The sequence below is a fragment of the Bactrocera oleae genome, chromosome 6, assembly GCF_042242935.1.
Source record: "Bactrocera oleae isolate idBacOlea1 chromosome 6, idBacOlea1, whole genome shotgun sequence".
Taxonomy (NCBI): Eukaryota; Metazoa; Arthropoda; class Insecta; order Diptera; family Tephritidae; genus Bactrocera; species Bactrocera oleae.
Genome location: NC_091540.1, coordinates 9,562,261 through 9,585,761, shown reverse-complemented (window position 1 = coordinate 9,585,761; position 23,501 = coordinate 9,562,261). Strand labels below are relative to the sequence as shown.

Sequence of the window (23,501 nt, the reverse complement as noted above, 5' to 3'; positions counted from 1 at the left end):
TAAATTACTTAAATTCAGCGTAGCACCGCTTTATTTCGTTTACAAAACTATAAAAGAGCAATATTCTTGATTACAATGCATACAGTAAAAAAAAATTACAACAACAACGTTAGTGAAAGTTCGACATCATTTAAATTGTACAAAAAAGTTGCAACAACAGCGTTGGTGAAAGTTTGCCAGGAAAGTATTAATTTCTGATATTGCCCAAATCAAACAGCAGCAAAAGGCCGGCGCAATAGTCCACACAGTGTCTGACAAAAGTATGCTGATGACAACAAATTAGAAAAAATCGACAAAAGCGAAAATATTTGGCACAAGGTTCTTGGTGTTGCTGCCTTGCATAACTACTAGAGCTTGTATTAAAACATAAAAAAATATCCAACGTTGAGTTGTTGGACATATACCTCTAGTCTCTGCGCCTAAAAGCAGACTTCAGTTGCTCGGCTGTGAAAGACCTTCATGCAGACTTGCTTATGTCACAGTAACTAACACACTTTTTTTTACTTTATTGTAATTGTTGTACACAAAAGCACGCTGAAAACTGTTTAGTAAGGCTTTAAGAAATTTATTTTCACACACATTTTGTTGCATTCTCCTGTATTGTCTGCTATTGTAGTATCCTCAACGCAAGCCAGCACATTTTCACTTCACACAATTGCTCGTTGACCGCTTAGATAATCCATGGTGAATTGCAACGTGTTAGCCAGATAAAGTTATAAATTATACATTTAATAGTAGTTTGCTTGGCGCTATGAATACTTGTTGGGGGAAATGAGAATGTGCACACACTTTATTGTTCACTTAGCTAATTGTTTGTAAACAATAACAGTAAAAGTGACCAATATCAGGTTTAGGTGAAATTGATATATATTTGTTGGACTTTTCAAGCACTATGATGTTATGTTGCTGTACTAAAATTTAATTCGTTGCATTATATGTCGATAGACTTTATATATATCACTTTGAAAACTCATTTCGTACAGATGAAGTTTAAAGTAAGAAGATAATCATTTATAGTGAGGCTAAGACTAAGCTATACCAATGCATTCCCTTTGGATTGTTGCAGATATTCTCTCATTCACTCAGTCAACTTGCAAATTATGAATTTCTCCAATTTCGTCCTAGAAATCTTGCTTTATACATTTTGAAGTCGGTCCGCAATTTCCAAATTCCCATATTTTTAAAGTCTGACTCCAAAAGCATATCTCTCAAGATTTATTATGAAGAACTTGCACTTGAATTATATATTTGGTACTGCACTGACCGAAATCACAGGCCAAGTAAATATTATATTTTTACAAGAGAAAGTTTGAATCCACTATTTTCTATAGAACTACTTTATATGGTAACATACTAAGACGAGAAATATTTTTATATCCAGATACATCTAGCATACCAAGAAAAAACTTTGAAGTAGTTTTAAAAAACGGTCTAAGCTTTGACTAGTTCCAGTCTAAGTTCCAATTGCATTGTAAGGTAGTAAGGGTTGCTTACCAAATTCGAAAGGTGGTCTTAACCACTCTCTTAACTATACAGGGTAACTCCAGACTACAACAAATTACTAACAACATCACCACAGCAACCATGCAACTTCTTGTTTGATCAATATCTACAAACTGTCAACTAAAACGAGAAAGTAAACAATAGTTCACTTAATTAGAAAACTCTTAAAAGAAGGTAGAAAACTCAAACGTACAAAAAAATTCAAATAGAAAACCAGAAACCATAGGAAAAAAAGCTTTGCTGAACAATCGAAGAAAAAACTAAAAATGTCGCTTTTCGAAAATCCTGATAGCATACGCATGCTGCGCGATTTACTCACACCCCCCGAGGAGCGAGACAATTCGGACACCGACGTCGATGAGCCGGTCGCCAGCACCACCAAGCAATGCAACAATTTCAGTAAGTGCGTCAACTAAATGTGAAAAAACCGCACGGAAAATACCGTAAACTCCACAAAATTTCCAAATGACTTGGTATTTTTTTGTAGCGCCCGCACATTTTGGCAGCAGCAACAGCAATGCAGTTGCCAGCAAGCAAAAACAAGCGCGCGGAGGAGAATCAACCGAACGCCCGACATTGCCAACAAGTATCGAAGAATGGCAAAAGCAGCAGGAGCAGATGGACAATGAGATTTTAGAGACGCGCCGGCGACCCGAGTACAGCATGACCTATCGGCAAGCGGTGGGCACCGAGGACCTCTATCTGCAGGTAGTAGCTGTAAAAGCAATAATATGTTGCACATATGAGCTGCAGTGTTTGAACAGCATTCTTTTTTTTTTTTTGTTGTCTACCGCTTACCTGCTTCTATTTTTTCATGTACGCCGTGCTGTGTGCGTGTGTATGTGAATAAACCCCGTTTTTTTTACCGTTTGCCACCTCGCTGGTCACAGATGGGCAATCGCACTAATGCCACGGCCAGTTGTGAGGATTTGTTGCTCGAGATACTGCTGCCGGACGAGACGACACCGGCGGATAAAATGGATTTGTCAATTACCGAAGATGAAGTGGATTTGGCGACGCCAATTTATCGCCTCAAATTGCCACTGCCGCACAAGGTGAACGTGGACCGCTGTCGGGCCAAATATGTGGCCGAGCTGCGCAAACTCTGTCTGACATTGCGACTGCAACGTGAATTCGATTATGTGAACTTTTAGAAAGGCCAAGCGCTAAGCTGCTCAACGCTCGATAGTCGCTGCACTAAAACAACAACAACTAAAATGACAACAACCACAGCAAAATGTAAAGTAAAAATGACATTGCACTGCAGTGGATTTGTTCTTCGCTCTATTTTGTATGCAATAAATTTTATTGAGCAGCTAATAAATGTGTGTGTGTCGGTGCGTTGTTGTTGCACCACCTGTGTGGGTTAAATGAGTGCATGTGCGCCACTTTAGGAGATTATGTCATGCAAATGCGATTTGCGCTTAAGTTGGCTGCGGTATTTTGGTGCTATGCAGTAGCGGTTAAGTCACTGCTAAGCGACCTTGCAGCGTGCGGTAAAAATATATGCAACTGAGCTGCGCCCGAAAACTAATACCTACAAAAAATGTTTACAGCAGAGGACTACAAACTTAAAAACTGCGCTTTGGAATTAAAATTCAATACTATAAAGCTGAATCACATCTGTGTGGGTCAATGCTGAAAAAGATGCTGAGAGATTTACTAATTTAGTTTTTAAGTAGGAGTTGTTTCAAGATCCTTTGGACCTATAGTAAAACGCAGACGATCTTCTATACTACTTTTTCTTGGCAGAGTACAACTTGTCGCAATCGTAGTGGTGTTTACTGGACACTGTTCAATAGACATTCATACGGTAAGGCTGAAAATATTGCCGGACGTAATTTGTAAAAATTTTTGTGGAGAAGGGTGAGGGAGAAATATACCGACACTTTCTCCTCCTTGGTCCAGATCTAGCGAGACTGAGGCTGGAATATCTAGACATTACTACTTTTGGTGAACCAAAAGACACAGCCGAAACTGACATTAGCCGTCTCAACATCAATTTGTAACGGTCTTATGATCTTTTATATAAGAGTTTTGAGTACCACAATGCTCCGGCGTTCTAAACTGTTCAAGTGAGATTCCTGTTAGGATCGTCCTCTTAACCCTAACTAATCTAACCTAGAATTAATTTTTAATATGAGCTATTAGGCTAGCATGAATACTGGGCTACCATATACCTATGAGCGATTGGACAACTTGAAGTTGCTAGCGCCTGAAGGCACAGCCTATCAAAATCTTTCACAGACGATGGAACTGCACTGGCAAAGTAAGTCAGTAGATATACGCGCCTTACTCCTATCCAAAGGCAGCACATTAGAAATGCCTTTTAGAATTGTAGTTTTGTTTTGTTGATTATATTTGCAATGATGGGAAAAATGTTTGCCTACATTTAGGCGTATTCTCTGTAAGTAAGCGGAGTCACACACCTGGAGTTGAAATTAAAAACGTATTATATGCATGTTGTGTAGCTATTAAACATTAAAGTACAACTACAAACGTTTAATTCGAGAGCATGTTTCAACAACTGGCACGAGTTAATTTAACGAAAACGCAAAAAACATGTCTGCAGGGAAGACATAGTATATACATTATTTCATTTTTTTTTTGTCTACTTTTTAACTTTTTTAACAGAGTTTCATGCCGCTTGAACAACTCTGTGCTGCATATGCCACACATTATGGCTACTAATTTGAAATTAATGCGCAGACTAGCAATGCTTGCAGTTAAGTGGAGGTAGCAAACCATTTTAGTGACATTAGCAGCATACTTACAGTCGTTTTGTGGGGTTTGTTGCCGAGGCAGCGTACCTAGCTTATAATTTGCGCTAAAAAGGCAAAAAAAAAACGCTGCGTACAAAACAAGCACGACATTTTTGTACACTTTATTAAAGCTTATTTATATGCATTTGCTTCATTTTTCATTTGTATATTTAATTTTTTTTTTGCATCCACTCGCGATGTCTCAACAGCTTGCTAGTCAAAATTTGTCACTAAATATTCAAAATGCATATATATGCATGCAAAGCGTGTTTTGCCAACGCAAGAGCGAAGGACTCTGTGGTGCAAGGACTCCGACAGTGAAGTTGTGGCACAGCACTCGACATAAATGTAATTTGCATAGCATAAGGGCAGGCGTAGCATACAGGCATTTTTACGAGCAAGCATTTTCAAACAAACACATGATATGCATGCGTTAGTGCGGGTGTCATGTGTAAGGCGCCAAACTGCCAGTATGTATATTAAAAGGCACAAATTTCCATATGCGCCCACACATACATGTGCCCCTATATGTATGCTTACATCTCAGTTTGGCTTAAAAAACTGATTACAAGCAACTGCGGTCGTAAAATTCGCTTAACTATATCTGAGCATAGTCAACTATGTGGCAAAGCTAAAAGTCAACAACCGCGCTAAAATTAAATACTGTAGCAAAGATGCTGCTGTGAGGTAATGAAAGCCCGCATAATTTGTTTTAGCTTTTAGGTATGCTCAAAATAATATTCGAGTCGCGCAAAATGCTTGTTTATTATGAAGTTAATCTGTGTTTTTGGAAGGCTGCAAGCGAGCATGCCGTAAAAAACGCGTTAAGCGCCTAAAAGCATGCTAACAACATGGTCTGGCGCTCGATTTAACTATATAAGCCAGCTACAGGTAAGCAATATGAGGATGCGCGCATATAAATAGCTTTATATATATACATTTTTCACAGCTTTTTGTTTCTGTTGTTAATTTTGACTGCTTTCTCCTTTTTATTTGCTTCTGTGACCACCTCCTCCTCCTGCTCTAAATTTTACGTGTTTATGCTGTAATGATATGCCGCCATTTGGTGTTATTTCCTGTTTCCTGTATCACACTTGTCACATATGCCGCTTAAGTAATTGCTAATGGTATGGATTATGTCTTCATTATGGTCAATTTGGAGCGTAAAATGTATGACTAAGTTGTGCTAACAAGTTATATCTCTTCTAATTGATTAACGGAGCTGCTGTATTAAGTTGAATGTGCTGTGTTCTAAATTTTATATATTTATTTCTAACGAAAGTGCGTCACTTTGGTACCTTTTATGTGGCTTTAAAAACTTTTTAGTGTCTTCCGAGACTTTTATCTGCATTTTAAAGGCTCTTTAATGACGCTTTAATAACTCTAGAGAACTTTTAATGTATTCCAAGATATTGTTGAGCACAAGTATAGAAAGTAAGACGTTGGCTAAAAGAAAAGTAGCATTAGAATGAATTTTAAAGTGAGTTCTACGTATTGTTTCCAGTTTTAAATAAATATGCTGAGCCAAAGTTAACTTCGATATTGATTATCTTGCTTTTGTAATGGATCTTCTATTATGACACGCTAAGCTGCTGTCTGCTTCATCGAACGTCTAGTATATGAATATGTATACCTCAACCGACAGCTTTTACAGTTTAGGTGGTTACGGTATAGAACAATTTTATTCACCCTCCCTACTAGAATATAGAGCAGTTCAGAATTACGAAAAGTTTGGATTTCATACGATTTTTGTGCAATAACCGATAACATTTTGATACTACACTTACAGTATTTAAATATCTAGCACCTTTGCTTACTGTTAGTAAAAATCAATCAGCAAAACTTTCATAATTTTTGAGAAAGTTAAGGTAGTAAGTCTGGTTAGTTTGAAAAAAATCGTATATTTTTTCGCAAGCACTTTATATTAAGAATACACCGAAAAATTTTTAGCGCGAATATCGAAATATTGTTGAAGTTATAGCACCTATACTGGAGCCTCAAGTAGTAGTACGCATATAAATAACAACATATTTAATCTGTTGTTGAAAGTTTAAACGCATTTTTCTCGAAACAACATTCTTACGATCGAAATGAATTCGAAAATTGTCTATCCAATCGATTAGGCTAAAATTTGCATATGTTATTCTGCTCATCAATAGCTTTCGCAGGAACTAGGAGCTTCTTTTTTGTCGCTAACTTTCCGTTTTACGGCACGCTTTCACTTTAAAAATTTAACTTTTTTTTTTCGAAGTCAACCATTTTTTATTTTTGAAGGAAATTGTTTAATCCTGGTTCTAACTAAAATAATAAGCTCACAGAAAAATAATCTTTTTGATTTTTTCATTCCAAGTGTCCTCAAGCGATTATTTTTTTCAAATAAAATATTCACAAAAGAGCATTATAAAAAATGCAAGTTACCAGACTACTACCTTAAATAAAAATAGTAAAAATAAATATTGAAAATATAAAATAAGTATAATAAACATTCTCTCAAATTTATGTAGATTAAAAAGAATACTAAAAAGCAACTTATTATTATTATTCTTTTTTATATAAACCATTTAAGAATTGCAGTTCCTTTCCGTTTAGTGCGTGAAAATTACAGCCTAAAGGTATGCTATTATGTTTAATCTTTAAATTAACATTTTTTAGTAAATTCCAATCAATTCGAATTGTATTTCTACCCTACTAATTTAATATTTTACATATTGCACATTGATTTATTGTTCTAACTAGTTATTTCTTATATGTATTATAAATTCAGCCATCTAGGCGTATGAGTGATGTGAAAAAGCGCTTAGAACTATTTTTAATTAAAGGGGTATTCTGGTCTAAAAGCTCGAATTATAGGCTCTTTTTCGCACACGATAAAAAAAAAAAAAAATATTTTGACTTTAAATTTTTTATAAATTTTTTATTGATATTAAAAGAGTACAAAACATTTAAAATATTTAAAAAAAATTCAAAACAATTCCAGGGTGGCAAAGTGGGAGATGATGAAAAAATGGCGTGTTCTGGTGTGCAGGATATCAGGACTCCCAGCAACTTGAATTGGAAATTTTTGAGTGATCCTTAAAGCGGAAGAATGTAGTTATAGCACAACGAGAGGATTGTGGAAACTATTTTTTTTACAAAATGTTTGGAAAATATATTTTGTTATTTGCCTGTTTTTTTGCCGTTCGGAATTTTTTAAAAATATAAAAAATAACGTTCCAAAAATTCTCTCGTAGTGCGTTATTATTAATATAAATAATATAAAGAAGCTCTGTATTTCAAGTTAATCGATTGAGTAGAACTTGAGATATCATGCACACCGTTTCTAAAAAAGTAGTTCAGAGAAAAACGAATATATAGCACGCGCCGAGCTACCAGAGATAAGCTGTGACTCCGAAAATCTTTTTAGCGACATATTATTAAAGGGTTCTGCTATAAAAATATGCAAAAAAATTGATTTTTTTTAAATCTCTAAACCTCCTTAAAGGTAGCTATCAATTTCTGCCACGTAGCTTACATAACTTCGAAAATAATACACTAATAAAATATACATCATTGCCAGTCTCGTGTGCTACTTAACTGTACTCCTAACCTCACTTTCTTTAATGCACCTGAGAACTTCGCCGACCTAATTACGTTTAAAAAAACGCTGTTTCTCTTTATGAACCTTATTAAAATGTCAACAAACGAAAAGTGCGGTTCTGCACTGGCAGACATAATGGCACCGTGGACATAACACAGCATTACTATAAGTACCAACATTAAAAAGCACAAACCAAGTTAAATAAAACCAAAGTTTTACTTTGTGGCTGGTCGGTGCGTCATTAAAAGTGGACCATAATGACAGTTGCAGTTCGTTAGCGAGTTGTTAATGCCAAAGTATTGGCAGGTAATTTGTAGAGTTTTAATATTGAATGCGCTTCAGTGCGTGTAACAGCTGTATATGACAGTTGCAGTGGACACAAATGTAATATTTTTGCGGTTTGCTGCGTTCAATGCGTAAAAGGGATACGCAAAATTTTGTGCTAATTTTTAAAAAATGAGACTTAAAAATGCATAGAAATTGCATTTCTAGCACAATAATGCCACGTTTACACAACCAACCACAATCAAATGCATGACTTCCAGCCAGGAAGATAGTAATAAATGCGTTAGTGCAGCACTCACACGCATACATATGTGTAGGTGTACGAGTATGCAGATGTGGCATGTGGAAGTTGCAAATTACAGTCGGTGGGCAACGCAGGAGCATAAATAATGAGTTTACGTGCACACGCACACACATATTCATACATACAAACACACGCGTGTTTCTTAAGTCAGCGTGTGATTGCATGAATATTGGTATGCATATATGTATGTAAATAACTGTATAATGCATTTGTGCATATATTTGCTCAAGCACAATTTCTTGCACATACGAAAATTTGCATGCATTGCAACTACCGTCTGCGGGATTTCGTTACGAGTTACAATTCGGTTGCATAAAACGGCGAATCGACGAGCAAATTCAAATGCGTTGGCGCAAATATGGATTTAATTGCAAGCATGCATTTGTGTGCCAGTCTATGTGTGTGTGCGTGTGTATGACATGCATGCACGTTAGCACACACATAAGTAAAATTACGCCAAAAATGCATAAAGGGCAAAAAACAAAAAAAATCAATGAGAGAACCAAATTTCGAAAATGAACTGAAATGTTTGCTGCTGATTTTCGGGCCAACTTCATGCACATAAACATAAAGAAGCAAGAGGTTGCAACAAATTGAGTGACAAACAGACAGTTATGGTTGGCGATATGGCATGAAGATAAATAAAAGCGTAGCAGACAGGCAGGCAACGCAAAAATGCTGCAGAAACCACAAAACCAATAAAATGTTGAGAAAGTTTAAGGCAGGCGCGCACAACTCACAAACACGCACACATGCACACATATACAAACAAATAGACGTACATAAATTGTATGCTTGTGTGACTGCTTGGTTAGAAAAGCGCTGCTACTAGCGCATTTCGAAAGAGAAGTTTGTTATTCTAGGCATAATATCGGCACAAACATATACATATACACATGCATAGTTGTGAAATAGTGTTTTTATATATGTATGCCTGTATATTTGTTTGTGCATTCAACTGCACTATTACGTGCATACACAAAGATTTTCACTCGCTGCAGCCTAGTTAAATACTGCCAAGTGGAGCAGCGGCAATATTTCGGCATGACCTATTAAAAATTACTGCCGAAAAATAATTGGAACATGGCAAATATGAGCAGCCCAATAACCGTACATGCACGAGTATATCAACAACAACAACAAGTTGACTTGCAATTATTTTTGCACTCATTTCTTACATGCTATTCTATAACTAACCACAACTAACCAAAATATAACCACAGCAATGAAGCACAATAACTTTCATTGTGCGACTTTCACTGCAAGTCTAATGTTGCCAACTGCAGCGCGTGGAGTGATGTCAGTTGTCATATATTGTAGTTGCTAGGGAAGCACCACTGGTTTGTTATATGTAAGAAACAGTGTCTGCAGCTGGCTTTGCGCCAAACTATGCTGAGTTGGCAGAAATTGAAATTAGTGAGCAAATTTCTTTAATATATTCTTGTTAACTGGTATGTTTCTATCAGCTGCTGTTAATTTAAATTTTAGTGGTATTAATTAAAATTTCCATTGGCATTCATAATTTGCTAAGCACACAGGCTTTTAATGTCTTTAAAGTTGTAGTCTGCCACTTTCCTTCTAGAAAAAGTTGTTTATTTGTTAAAGTTGGCCTGTATTTAGTTTATAATTTTTGAAAACTTTTCAGTTGGCAACCCTAAATGATTTCAAGAGCAGGCCGCCATTGAAATTTTCTCAGCATTTTTGAGCTTTTGACGCTTTAATGACTTTTCAATCAGCAACATTTTATCTTTTTTAAGAGTTTTCCCAAATAAAGAGCGTATAAAATAGTTTCAAGTGGCAAATTACAGGCGTACAAAGCTACAAATTCAAACGACATGACAATTTGTGGCAAATATTTTGAGCTTTTCACTTTGACTTTGACTTTTATTTACTCAATTTACCTATTTTTTATTTTTTTTTTTTGAAAAAAACTCGATTCAAATGTGAGAAGCGAAATTTTTTACGTCTTTTGTTGTTCAATTTTTCTTTAAAAATATTAAATTTTTTTACTAATATATATGCTATAGCGATCCGATCTTAACAATTTCTTCCGAGATTACCATACACCATTGCTTAAACAATATATATACCAAGTAAAATTTTATATAGATACCTCCTCAATTAAAAAAGTTTTCCATACAAGCACTTGATTCCGATCGTTCAGTTTGTATGTCAGCTATATGCTTTAGTAGTCCGCTATCGGCCGTTCCGACAAATTAGCAGCTTCTTCGGGAGGAAAGGACGTGTGCTAAATTTCAGATCGATATCTCAAAAACTAAGAGACTAGTTCGCGTATATACAGGCTGACTAAATCCACTCAGCTCGTCATGCTGATCATTTTCATATACATTTAATAGGGTCTCCAACGTCTCCTTCTGAGTGTTACAAACTTCGTGGCAAACTTAATATACACTGTTCAGGCTAAAAAAAATATCCAAACGTCAACTACAAATTTGCTTCAAACGCGCTTGTAATATTTGAGAGCACGAAAGCGTTGAAAGAAAATTCGCCGAGTCATAAAATTACGAAAAGCTGAAAAAGCACAAAAAGTGTGAAAAACAATCAGTGTAAAACGCAGCATTGTAAAGTCTAAAAATTTAATTCGCACACCCCCCGCTGTGTAGCTAACAAACCACAGCGAAAGTTGCAGATGAAAACGAAACCGAAATTGAAGCTGCAAATAAATGCGGAGACAAAGCTGCCGTTGGAATTACAACTGCAACCGAACGAAATGAAATGAAATGATTTTGTGGGCAAAAAGCCAGGAAATATAGTAAAAATAATTTTTTGCAAGCCACAAACGCACACAAATAAATGTATTAACACACACATCTATATATGAGTAATCGTGTGTGTATGCGCGCATACAAAATGGCATTTTGTTTGCATGTATGTGTGCACTTGCATTTGCTTAACAAAGACAAATACAAATAACCGCTATAGCCATTTAAGTTAAGGAACGCACAGAAAAACAGTTAGTCAAACTGCCAGCTAGACAGGCAGTTAGTTGGGCCATTTCACCTACATTTCGGCATTCGCCGGCGCCATCTCGTTTCATTTACTGCCAAAGCAGCGCCCATTATTTACAAAGTTGCACAGATATACATATATACATACATACATATATACGTGTGCATACATACAAACAAACTAGCATGCATGCATACTTAGTTTTGCCGCTTAAAACCAATGTCGGCATTGCATTCGCCGCAGCTTAGGCGTGTTGATTGCAACGCTTTTATCTGTGAGATCTTTTGCGCCTTAAACTACTTTGCTACGCGCAATTTCGCCGACTTTTATACGCCACAGTCTTAATGTTTGTGGATTTTTATACAATGTTTTTATTTCTCTGCCATTACTTTTTTTGTCGTTTTGGCCTGTATTTAAATGGAAAGTGTGAAATTTGCGGTTCTAGCATGCAGATCGCTGCTATTTTAAATTTCCGTTGTACATTTTTCTTGAATTTATATTTAATACATTTTCAGATGCTTTATAAAAAAAATTTTGGGTTGCACCAAGTATTTTTTTTATTTTTTTTTTTACTATTGCTCCAGCTTTTAAATGTTTTAATTTTTAAAAAAATGTCCTATACCATATATTTATGAGTGATATTCGTATATCCATCGCTTTCGGAAATATACTATGAAAACTCAACATGCTGAAACGAGTATGAAAAATGTGTAAGTGGCAACCTGGCTATAAGCTGATAGAATCGTAGCGAATTTCTGAACCACTTTGGATATTAAATTATAAGAAACCTGTTACTAGAAGGCATAATAATAATCAATATAATTTTTAAGTTTTTTTTTATATTTGGCAACCTTGCTCAGAATTTTTACAGTTTATTTTGAGCTTATTTATGTTTGCAGCCCTGCAAATATATTTAAATAAATTATCTTTTTAAGTCAAATTTTATTTTTAAGTCAAATTAAAACGTCGCATTTAATTATAAAGCTTAAGAAGTACCTCACATAATTGGCAACCCTTCAAAAAATTCATCGAATATTATTTAAACATTATCTGGCATTTATTGTTTCATTCACACAGCGTAAATTAAAATAAAAATCTGAGAATCGTAACTCAGCCAACAAAAGCATATTTATTATGAGTAATATGGCAACACCAGAGGAAAAATATATATGTATTGGTGATTTGTAATGCAAATATGTGATTAACTTACAAAAATAGCTTCAATATTTTATTGCTTAAAAATGTATAATCAATCAGCTTTAGCTTCCTCACCTACGCTGACTATTATGAACCCTTAAACTACTTACTTTAAAATGTATTCCGAACTCCTCCCTTTTTTAACAAATTTAGTAAATATTACATGCTAACCCAATAATATTAATTTGCGCTCTTCGCAGCTGCAAGTGTGGTATAAATTTAAAAACAGTACTGTTATCTTAATATCATGAAAAAAACTAAAAATAAAATAAAGAGAATCGCTGCACAGCAGAAATAAATAAATATAATTGCTTCCTGTTGTCTCTAAAGGCTGCGAGTCAGCATGAGTCAAGCAGTGCCGCCCACTAGCAATAACCGCTTTTGTGGCAGCTGCGATAAACACAGTTTTAAATATTTACAAACGGACGGAAACTGTTGAGAATACCACACACACTGCAAGCGCCAGATTTCCCAGTGGCATGTGGCAACTAACCAAGAAAGCCAAAAGCAAAGTCAAGGCACACAAGCGGCTCGACTTTAGCAAATAAATATAAATAAGAACCTATAAAATGGATATTGAGAGCTGGTTTTTCTAAAAATAAAAAACATTCCATAAAAAATATGAATATTACTAATTTTTTAATTATATTTCATATATTATACTTTTAAATTGTACTACTGGGAAGTAAAAACACAGAAAAACAGAAATGCAATGTTTTTTGGCTTTTAAAATCCCGGTCAGTACAGCACAGCAGAAGCTACAGTGAGGTGTTTTGCTTGGCTGTAACTGGCTGTAATTCACATACATACATACATATCTACCAGATATAAATAATATATAAATAAACTTAACATTTTAATATGTCATAACAAGATATGTGCTTTAATGTGCATACATATGTACATATGACTTTCGCTTTCTTCGCAGAATATGAGAATAAATGGTATATACTTATGTACTTACGAATAACGGTATATGCATTTATTAAAATATTAGCATAGCTAAATATTGTTTATATGCATACATAGCATACCGATTCTCAAGTAAATTCCAATAAAAGCCAAAAAAGCTTAAACAAATTAGTTGCATATATCAAGGCGCATTTTCACATACGTACGCTTATTACGTTCTGTACACTTTAAAATTGTTAATATAAAGATTTTGTCTGAGCAGACCCCCAGTGGAAAAATCCTGCGAATAATTATCTAGAATTTTTTAAAACGCTAGCAACCTCCGAAATTGTTGAAAATTGTGTCTCCACACGAAGTTAATTTTTTTTGTTTGCTGTTTAGTCGTGGATTTTACTATCTGTTGTTCGTTTATTGAAAAAAACACTTATATCAAAGCATTTCATTTATTTTGCTCCTATTTAAACACCCCCACGGTGAAGCAAGAGACAGTCAAGTCTACGTAACCGGAACGAACCCGGCTTTTTATACGGTCAAGGACTGTCAACTCGACAGCAATCTTATAAATTTATTTCAGTTATGTTTTCTGCCGCTACAAAAGCAGAAAAAGAGCAACAGACGCTTGTTTAATCGCAAAGTAGTATGTGGCAACCCTCTTTGTGTTAGTAGCAGTAATATTTTTGTTTTATAGCACCTACTAAGGTCTTAACATATTCAAACTCGGCATATAAGCAAATTTGTATAACATATTTATTTGAATTTCCAACGCACTTCAATAGATTAATTACAAATCGCCTGCAGTCATTCAATTATAATCACTCCATACAACAAATTTCATAACAAAAAGCTACCAAACTGCCAGCGGCCATAAGCTTTACACATTAGAATAATTACTATTAAATAAGCTTACATAATAGGGCTTGAGGGCCGGACGCGTAAGTGCGTGCATGTGTGTGTATTTGGCCAGCAAATCCCTTTCAATTGCATTAAGTTATTATAATATTAAATGTGAATGCCTATTTAAGTGGCAGCACTGCGGGCATTTGCAATGGCTTTTATGCTGAATACGAGTGCTTACAAGCTTATGTTATGTACATGAGTGGCGCTCGTGGGTGTGCATATTTTTCGTAGTAGCTTTGCATGTATGTGCCTGTGTATGCGGAAAAATTAAATTTGACTTGTAAAGCATTGGCATAAGGTGGCATATGTTTAGAAAGGTTCTGCTCTTCAAGGCACGCTCATAGAAATGTGCTTGCATTGTGGGTGAAATGAATTTCATATGTCATATTTTTGCTGTTGTTATTGGAAATGCTGACCTTTTATACTCGTATGCGTTTTGTAAGAAAAATTTAACAACAAAATTTATTTGCATTAAAAAATACAACAATTATTATTACAAAAAAATATATAAGTAAATATATTTCATATTTTCTCAACGAGTTTTGTAGCCGTTTTGTTTTTTATTACAACTAATTTATTTTCTGAGCATAATTTACTAACCTTTTAAATACCAAAAATGTAATACCATAACCTAATACAAAAATTTACTTTGTTTATATTTATTTAATACTCGTACCCAGTGTTTTCATGCAATTTAATTCATTTCAGTGTTGGCAAATTAAATCAAGAACATTTTTAGCAAACTATTTAAATCAAAAAATGCTTTACATTCAAAATAAATTATAATTAACAGTTATTCAATATAAAATCTAGATGACAGAGTGGTTTTTCTATTACAATTTGGTTGTAATTTAAGCTTTAATTAACTCTGCTACTATTTTTTTATACAAACTTATAAACATCTAAATGCATGTGTTAGTAAATGTGTAAACACATCACAAACGTACATACAAATTTTTTAACAAAATTCTAATCAGTAGTTGCCAATATAAAGCAATTAATAAAACATGTTATGGATATGCGCTTGTTTGATGTTGTAAATCGTGCCATAAAATACTCCATAAATAACTCAAATACAAACGTCAACTAGTTGGCTCATATTTAGCAGCATAATAAATAGGTTTTATTGAGATTGTAATTTCCAAACGATAAGTGGCTGTAATTATTAGTTGCTATGTTCACTAACAAAGTAAATTGATACCCAAAAATTATGTTAATCATATATAAATGTCATATTTTATTTGTAAGAATATATAGTTGTAAATACGAGTATACAATTTTCGGCATTGATTACAAAAATACAAAAAATAATTTAATTTAATTAAATTGAAATATATACGCTTTAATATTAACGTGAAGGCCAGCGAGTAAGAATGAAATTGGAGCAGTTTAGCCCTTTCGTATGAAGAAAGAACACAGAGTAAGTTCGGCTTTTTACAGAATTTGGCTCTCTTCAATTTTAAGATTTCAATTACAATAAAATTTTGCTAGTTGTGTTGTTTACAGTACCTTAAAATATTCATCTCAGCCAAAATATGGATTTAAATAACGAACATTTTCGCGCGATTATTTTTTATATGAGATTGAGACAACAATAGGCGTTAGTGGGACCATCATACAATCAATATTGCATGAACATTTGACTGTAAAAATAATTTCTTCACGTTGGATTCCACATAATTCGTCAATCACTCAAAAAAAAGGCTCGTGTAGTTTGGTCGACTGCACATTGCAGTTCTTTGCATTTTTGAGAACTCAAAACAACGTTTTATGGGTCATTCACCATATGTTAGGACTATATGGCACTGAATGACTCCTTTTACGTAAAAAATAAACTATGAGTTCAAGGTTTTTGACAACTGAAGGGGCGGTTAATGCGTTCGGAATGCATATCTTGTAGATACCTCAATTAGAGTGGAAAAAGTGCTTCGACAATTGATTGCAACGCATGCAAGAGTGTATAGATCTTAAGGGAGAATATTTTGAAAAACAATAAAGCGATTTTCTATGGTTAATAACTGTTTTTGTTCTCTAAGCCCGAAATATAAAAGGCAACCCTCGTACTTTATTATAATATTTTCTAAACTATTGCCCTTTAAAATTTGAAAGCGCATTCCAAATCTTAACGCCACAAATTTTTGATTGGTTTGAGAGACCAGTATATGTTAGGTAGGTGAAAATTTGGTCTTAACCCTAAAAGGCCTTACACACTTTTATTCGTAAATTGTGCATATACGCCTCTATTTTTAAGCGATATCAATTGCTCTTATTGGCAAGTCTGAGACTGCTTATGGTAAAAGCTTATTCTCAAGCATTTCACACAGAGTCACTCAATTTTGAATCCTTCGCATTTTTCAGTTTACACCTAGAATTGACAATAAAAATCCTCATTGTAAAATTGCACCTAAACCCAAGTGACAAGTGATCACTATCAGTCTCGCTGAAATAAAAAATGCAATTACTCTGCACCAGATCCACATCGGCAACACGCAGCACTAATATGACACGTCGCGCTCACTTACTAACTCGCCGACAATGTTACCGCAAAATTCGTGATGCTTACAATGCAGCTTTTCACACTTTCGCAAACGAGCGCTTGCAAGCATTTGACACCTTTTCCTATCATTATCACACGCTTTCGGTATGATTATGCATTTTCGAGCACACCACAACCGCATTGCATTAACCATATTGCTTTCTTTACTATACGGACAGCGTATCGATAACGGCGTGAGCCCTGCATGACTGGCCCTTCCTGTAACTACCTACATACATACATGCATGAAATTCCCCTGTTGCAGCGCTCGCTTGTCTCAGAACCTTGACACAGTGCCGTTACTTAATTTTTTTGTGGTTGTTTTCTTCGTTCGTTTCTTGTTATTGTCGCTTCACTTAATAATAATATTTATGTTATTCTCGCCGCCGCTTTACTTGTCACACTTTGCCTCGCTCGTGACACTCTTGGCACTTGACACTTGACACTCGTTATCAGCGCGACTTTTCGCCGCTCGACGCTGGCTGCGCTGTGGCGACTTAAAGCGGCGCGTGACTGCAAAATGCACTTACTTATCAACAACTTAAAACAACAACAACAGTAAGTAAAACAGTTACTACAGTAGTCGATGAAAATTCCGCCAGTCTTTACTTATAGAAAGTTGTACTTAAACGACAGTTTGCATCTGTTGTCTGTCGCATTTCGACACTTGAGCGGTCGCTCTTTGCCGGCTTATGCAGTGACATTGGCACAAATTGCTGTGATTTTTCCTTACGCCTGTGTGACTGTTCAAGTGTGTTTATGTGTTTGCGTGTTGATGAGTTTTGGTGCTTTTTGCTCACTACTGTGCCTGTGTACGCTTTTCACTCACAGGTATTTGCTCTCATGCACTTGGCTTTGTAGTTTTTTCGCATAGCTTGCGGCCATCCCAATGAGGACATTATACATACATATATTTATATATGTCTTTGAGCTACGTCCTTTTTTTGTAGCCGTTTTGGCTGTTGAGCAAGTCAGCTTGTTAAAGCTTTTATTATGGATATACCTTGTAAAAGTGAAAGTTATAGGAGTAAATGCTACCGTAGTATAATCGTTATTTAATCTGAGAGATTTTTGATAAAATTACTGCTCAATCAACTTGGAGTTCATTAAAAATTATAACAAAACTAAATTTTATTTCGAAAAATACTGTAATCATAATCAATATTAAAAAATAAAGACGTAATCATAAACAAAGCGATCGTAAGATAATGATTGCGATAATTTTAATAAAAAAAATTCATGTTTTTAAAAGATTTCAGCATAAAACTTCACACCAAGTAATTGTAATTTAAAAGTAATGATTACTTCTTCATTTTTTATAAGCGTTTCCAATGGCTTTCAGAATAAAAGTTTACGCCAAGTAATTGTAATGAATAAAATAAATAAAAAGTAATGATTACTTGCCCGTTTTCTCATAAATAATTTAAAAACCTATTAGAATTATAGTGCACGTGAAGTAATTGTAGTTAAAAAGTTATATAACTTCTTCATTTTCCCATAAATATTTTTAAAGTCTTTAAGACTAAAAGTTCAAGTTCATTAATTATAATTTAAAAGTAATGATTACTTTTACGTTTTCTCATAAACGTTTTCAAAAGTTTTTCGAATCTAAAGATCACCTCGTTTTCTCATACATTTTTTTAAAAGTTTCAGTATAAGCCTAATAATTGTAATTTAAAAGTAATGATTACTTATTCGTTTTCTCACGGTTATTAAAATTAAAAATACTTTTAAGTATTTTTAGATTATAGTAATCAAAATAAATTTTGGGGTAGTTAGTAAATGCGCGGTAACTTTTAAAGTAATGATTACTTCACACAGTTATTAAAATTAAATATATTGATTATTGATTTTTAGATTATAGTAATGTAAAGTAATTTTCGCGGTAATTAGTCGGTGAACATTAACTTGCTTTGTATTTAATCTAAATATTTTATAGTAATTATAATAAAAGAATTCATAAGCACTTTTTTACGCCATTTTATCATCCGCAGTCGCTTATGCCGACTGAGTGGTTACGCCATTAACGACTAAGCGCCACTTGGCATAAAATCATTTTAACTTTTCCCTTTACAACTTAAGCTTATATGTGTATAGTTGCAACTACTGCATAGGATTTGCGCGAATAGACTACGTGATGTCATTTGGCAGTCCGCTTTTGCGCGAAAGGACACGATTTCAGAAAAATAATATAGTTAAATAAATATGTGTAAAAAAATAAATACAAATAAGTAAAGTGTGTCAGCTAAAAGTTATTGAACTTGGTTGCAATGAAAAGGGATGAAAGTGTTTAGAAGCAGCAGAGGCTGAGAGAAATTCTAAATAAGCGAGCTGCATACAAATGAAAATGTTGGCAGTCAACTACATGTGTGCATAAATATATATGAGTGTTGCTCTGTATATATAAAAATAATATATGAGAATATTGGTGGCGGCAGCAGTAAACTGCCATAAACCGCGGTTGTAAAAGTTGACAATAGCGACATATTTTTTCGTAGGTTGCGTATACGCCATGGCGTGTCGGTTAGTTGCGTTCAATTTTTGTTAATTTTAGAATTATACGACTTTACATTTTTATTGCTATAATATAGCGTATGTCAGTCGATAAAGGTGTGAATTTAGTAATTGATGTAATTGTGTTTATTTTATTTTACAGTTATAACTTAAATAGCTCACACCATGCTGGTATACATAACATACGTTCACAACTTTGAAAGTCAGCAAATAATTAATTCACACAGTATTGAAAATTTAGACAAATTTTCCTGTCTAATCAACTCAATGGCTTTAAGTTGAAATTGCAGAAAATTAAATTGCAACAACGTAAAGCCCTAGCTCAGCAGCATTTAAATTAACACACTTTTTAGCTAACTAAGCAATTTAAACATTATGTACATTACACCACACTGCACTACAATTTTCCTAACCTCAATGCTTATTACTATCAGCATGAAATATATGCTTTTATCCTTATGCATACATACATAGCTACATGCTAGTCGTTCGCACACCAAAAATCTATTTAAGCAATGCAGAGCATAGCTATTACACCATTTACAACAGAATGGATTCGTTTGTGATTTTGCACTTTGAACTTTCAATTCTATGTAAGATACATAGCGAATAGATACTAGCCTGCTCGAGTACGTATTATATAAACATACATTATATATACTTACATATAAACAAGTATCATAGTCAGTGTAATTGTTACCGGTACCCATTTAATGGCAACCCATCTAAGACGTTAGAACATAATTATTTTTTCTCATATATATATATATATATTGTATACTAGGGTGGAACGACAAAAAAAAATTTTTTTTATTGTTTAGCCTGAGGGTAAAATTTCTAGATTATAAAAAAAGAAAATTTTTGGGGGAAAAAAATTTAACATCTAGATGCGGCTCACTCACTTTTTAAGTAAATTTTTAGTTAAAATTTTTATTTCGTAACAAATGTTTGATAAGTGTTCCAGAAGCTGTGGATTTTAAAAAAAATTTTTCTGTTCATTATTGGAGTTTCAAAAAGTTTTAAACGATAACTTGCTTTTTTTAAGCGTTAAAATAAATTATGATTCAAAAACCGTCAAATTCGGTAATTTTTATATAAATGTGAAGAATTTAAACCAAAAAAAATTTTTTTGTCAAAAAAAAAATTGTTACTTAAAATTTACCTTAAAAGTGAGTTTTCCAAAAATTTTCATTTTTTATATAGCTACAAATTTTACCCTCAGGTTAAGCAAAATAACTTTCGTTCCACCCTAATATATATATATAACTTTTTTGTTCGTTGGTATAACAAACATTAAAATAAATTAATATTTTATTTAGAGAATTGTATAAAATCATAACGAATACCTGGTAACCCTAAAGTCAATTAGTACTCATTTATGTATTTTACCACTTTAAATAAAAAAGTAATATTTTTTTATTTTTAATTAGTAACCTATCCGAAAACTACTATATATTTAATATCATATACTAACTAACTCTTCGTCGAATAGCGTTTGTTGTCGGAACAATGTTATATAATGTTCTAAATTTGCTTGAAAAATAAACCCTAAAACACCTACAATTTTCTATTATTTTTTGCTACTATTCTATATTTATAACATTCATTTCATATTTTTTTTGTAAAAATGTGGCAACTCTAAATTATTTAATTGATCCTTATTAGCAATGTAGTCTCTAATTATATGTTGTTAAAAATGCCAACTTATATTTAAACAACTAAATTGTTATTAGTTGGCAACTCTGTCGAATTTCGAAAATTTTCACTTAATTTTGTGTTATCATAAATAGGAATTGTTTACTTATTGACTTGCTCGTCTTCCTCCACTCAAATGCTTGTTCAATGCATTAATCACTTTCTAATATGAAATCTTTCAAAATCCGCGCACAAGTGCCAACCATAGTCATAATGATACACTCTCATGCATTACGCAAATATAGCAGATGATTCTTGCAGCATTCATTAACTGCGCGCAGCATGATTAATGCGAAATTTTATAGTAGTATAGTAGTCAAATGTAATACCAGCGTTACGATAATGACTTTGGCGTGCGTAGGTAGGCGCACACAAGTGTGTATGTATTAGTGAGCAATCAATGGATTGTGGAATCCACACTAAAAACAGGCTGCTGTTCAGACATCACCCGCAGCATTGAATTCATTACGCAATGACATGATAACTGCCAGAGGGCGATAGCCGACTATTACAGCATTGTCCCGCAGCAGGCAACGCGGCCAAAAATGTAGAACATCAATTGCCAATTTCAGCTTTTAAGCACACAATGGTCGCTGCTTGGCGTTTGCCATTTCACTTTTGCTAGCCGTATACTCTTTCCGAGGACCGCTTCAGGCGCTGCAACACTCAGTACTCCGCCAACGATGGCTGATAAGTACTTGCAACAAACGTAACGTTACGTTAATCCTTGCCAACTAAGCTGCTGCGCCGCCGCTGCATCCACCTCTTTCTATCCTTCTCTCACTCGGCTATCACTGCCGCCCGGCTGCTTTCCATTTTGCGCTTCATTGATTTTATCTAGAGTTTCTGGCGCGCATTTAATCGTTGCTTTACAATGACGGCAGCAGAAAACAAATGCAAATAGAAAAGTCGATTTTTTTTCGCAGTAAAAGAATGTCTAACTTTGAGTGCTTGCACAAAAACGATATTTTAGTGTTTGTATTTTAATTGAACTTGTCGGTGACACTTGTGATGATTGCAATTACAACGCAAGTGCCGTTATCGTTAAGTAACACCCACTGCTTGACTATTATCTGCACTCTCGCTGTCGTTCGCCTGATAAGATGGATGATCTCAGTGTCAATGTCGACAGCGATATTATATGTACAAACACACACACACACCCACTCACACATACATACATGCGCACTTCAAATTGAATCATTTGCTGTTTTTGGCAATGAAGATTGGCAGCCGCTTATACGCTTTGGTGCTTGCTATGCGCATTATGCTACAATGTACGCTTTTAAGGCTTTTTCTTCGCCGATTTTCAGCTCAAATAGTGGCACTTAGTGGCGGAAGCTTTAAAGTGAGTGGATGAGTACTTAAGTATGCGAGATGGTAAATGTGGGAAAGCTGCTACCCTGGGTTTTCAAAGCTAAAGCGGGAGTATTTTACTCTAAATGGAACGCTTTTAAGAATTCTCATAAGATTTTCAAAGATATATCTACTTTATTAAGGTTATTATCCAATATGTCCATCATATATATTGTACAATAACCTAAGAACAATTTTATGAAAACAATTTGTCAAACAAACCTTCACAAATACAAAAGCCTACTTACAAGAACTTGATACCGATCGTTCAGTTTGTTTGGCAGCTATATGCTTTAGTGGTGTGATATCGACAGTTCCGACAAATGAGCAGCTCTTTGGCGAGAAAAGAACGTGTACAAAATTTCAGATCGATATCTCAAAAACTGAGGGACTAGTTCGCGTTTGTAAAGATGGACAAAGAGACGCTGCTAAATAAACTCAGCCCGGCACACTGATCATTTACCATATACATATGTATATGGTATATACTTTATAGGGTCATCGACATTTCCTTCTGGGTGTTACAAACTTCGTGGTAAACTTACTTACTTACCAGGTTTACTGTTAGCTTCTGAACAATATTTTTTTTACAACCACTGTAAAGGAAAAAGTTGTTGATAATATTTGTTTTAAAGTCAAAACCATGTGTAAAGATAACTTAATTCATGCTTAGACACACAGCCTAGTAGAAGTATAAAATTTTAGTTCCATTAGAAAATAAAAAAGTGACAACATAGCAGATAAATAGTAAATAATTTCACGATACGCGCATTTAATGTGACACAATAAATTTTTGACACTCGCAACTTTGACACATTTTTATTTCACTAGCTGCCGTTATACCAAAAATGCAACACTGGCACAAAAAACACACCTTTCGCACAACAATATCAGTTGGCTAGGACGAAGTCGCACTTCGTAAAAGTTCAAAGCACCTGAACAGTAAATAACAGTTTAAGTTCATTTGATAACTGGTAGCTTAGGAGACATAAA

At 34.3% G+C, this 23,501-nt stretch overlaps 2 protein-coding genes across 5 annotated transcripts in view; both read left to right on the top strand.

Annotated features, from left to right (window-relative positions):
• The window catches only part of ome (dipeptidyl peptidase 4 omega), a 108,148-nt gene that overhangs the window by 21,973 nt on the left and 62,674 nt on the right, over positions 1-23,501 (top strand). The gene's annotated exons all lie outside the window — the stretch shown is intronic.
• Dnaaf6 (Dynein axonemal assembly factor 6) lies at positions 1,537-2,827 on the top strand. Its single transcript, XM_014230847.3, has 3 exons — positions 1,537-1,902; positions 1,991-2,211; positions 2,394-2,827. Exons 1-3 carry the CDS (start codon positions 1,770-1,772, stop codon positions 2,655-2,657), a joined length of 618 nt encoding a protein of 205 aa, XP_014086322.1. The 5' UTR covers positions 1,537-1,769; the 3' UTR covers positions 2,658-2,827.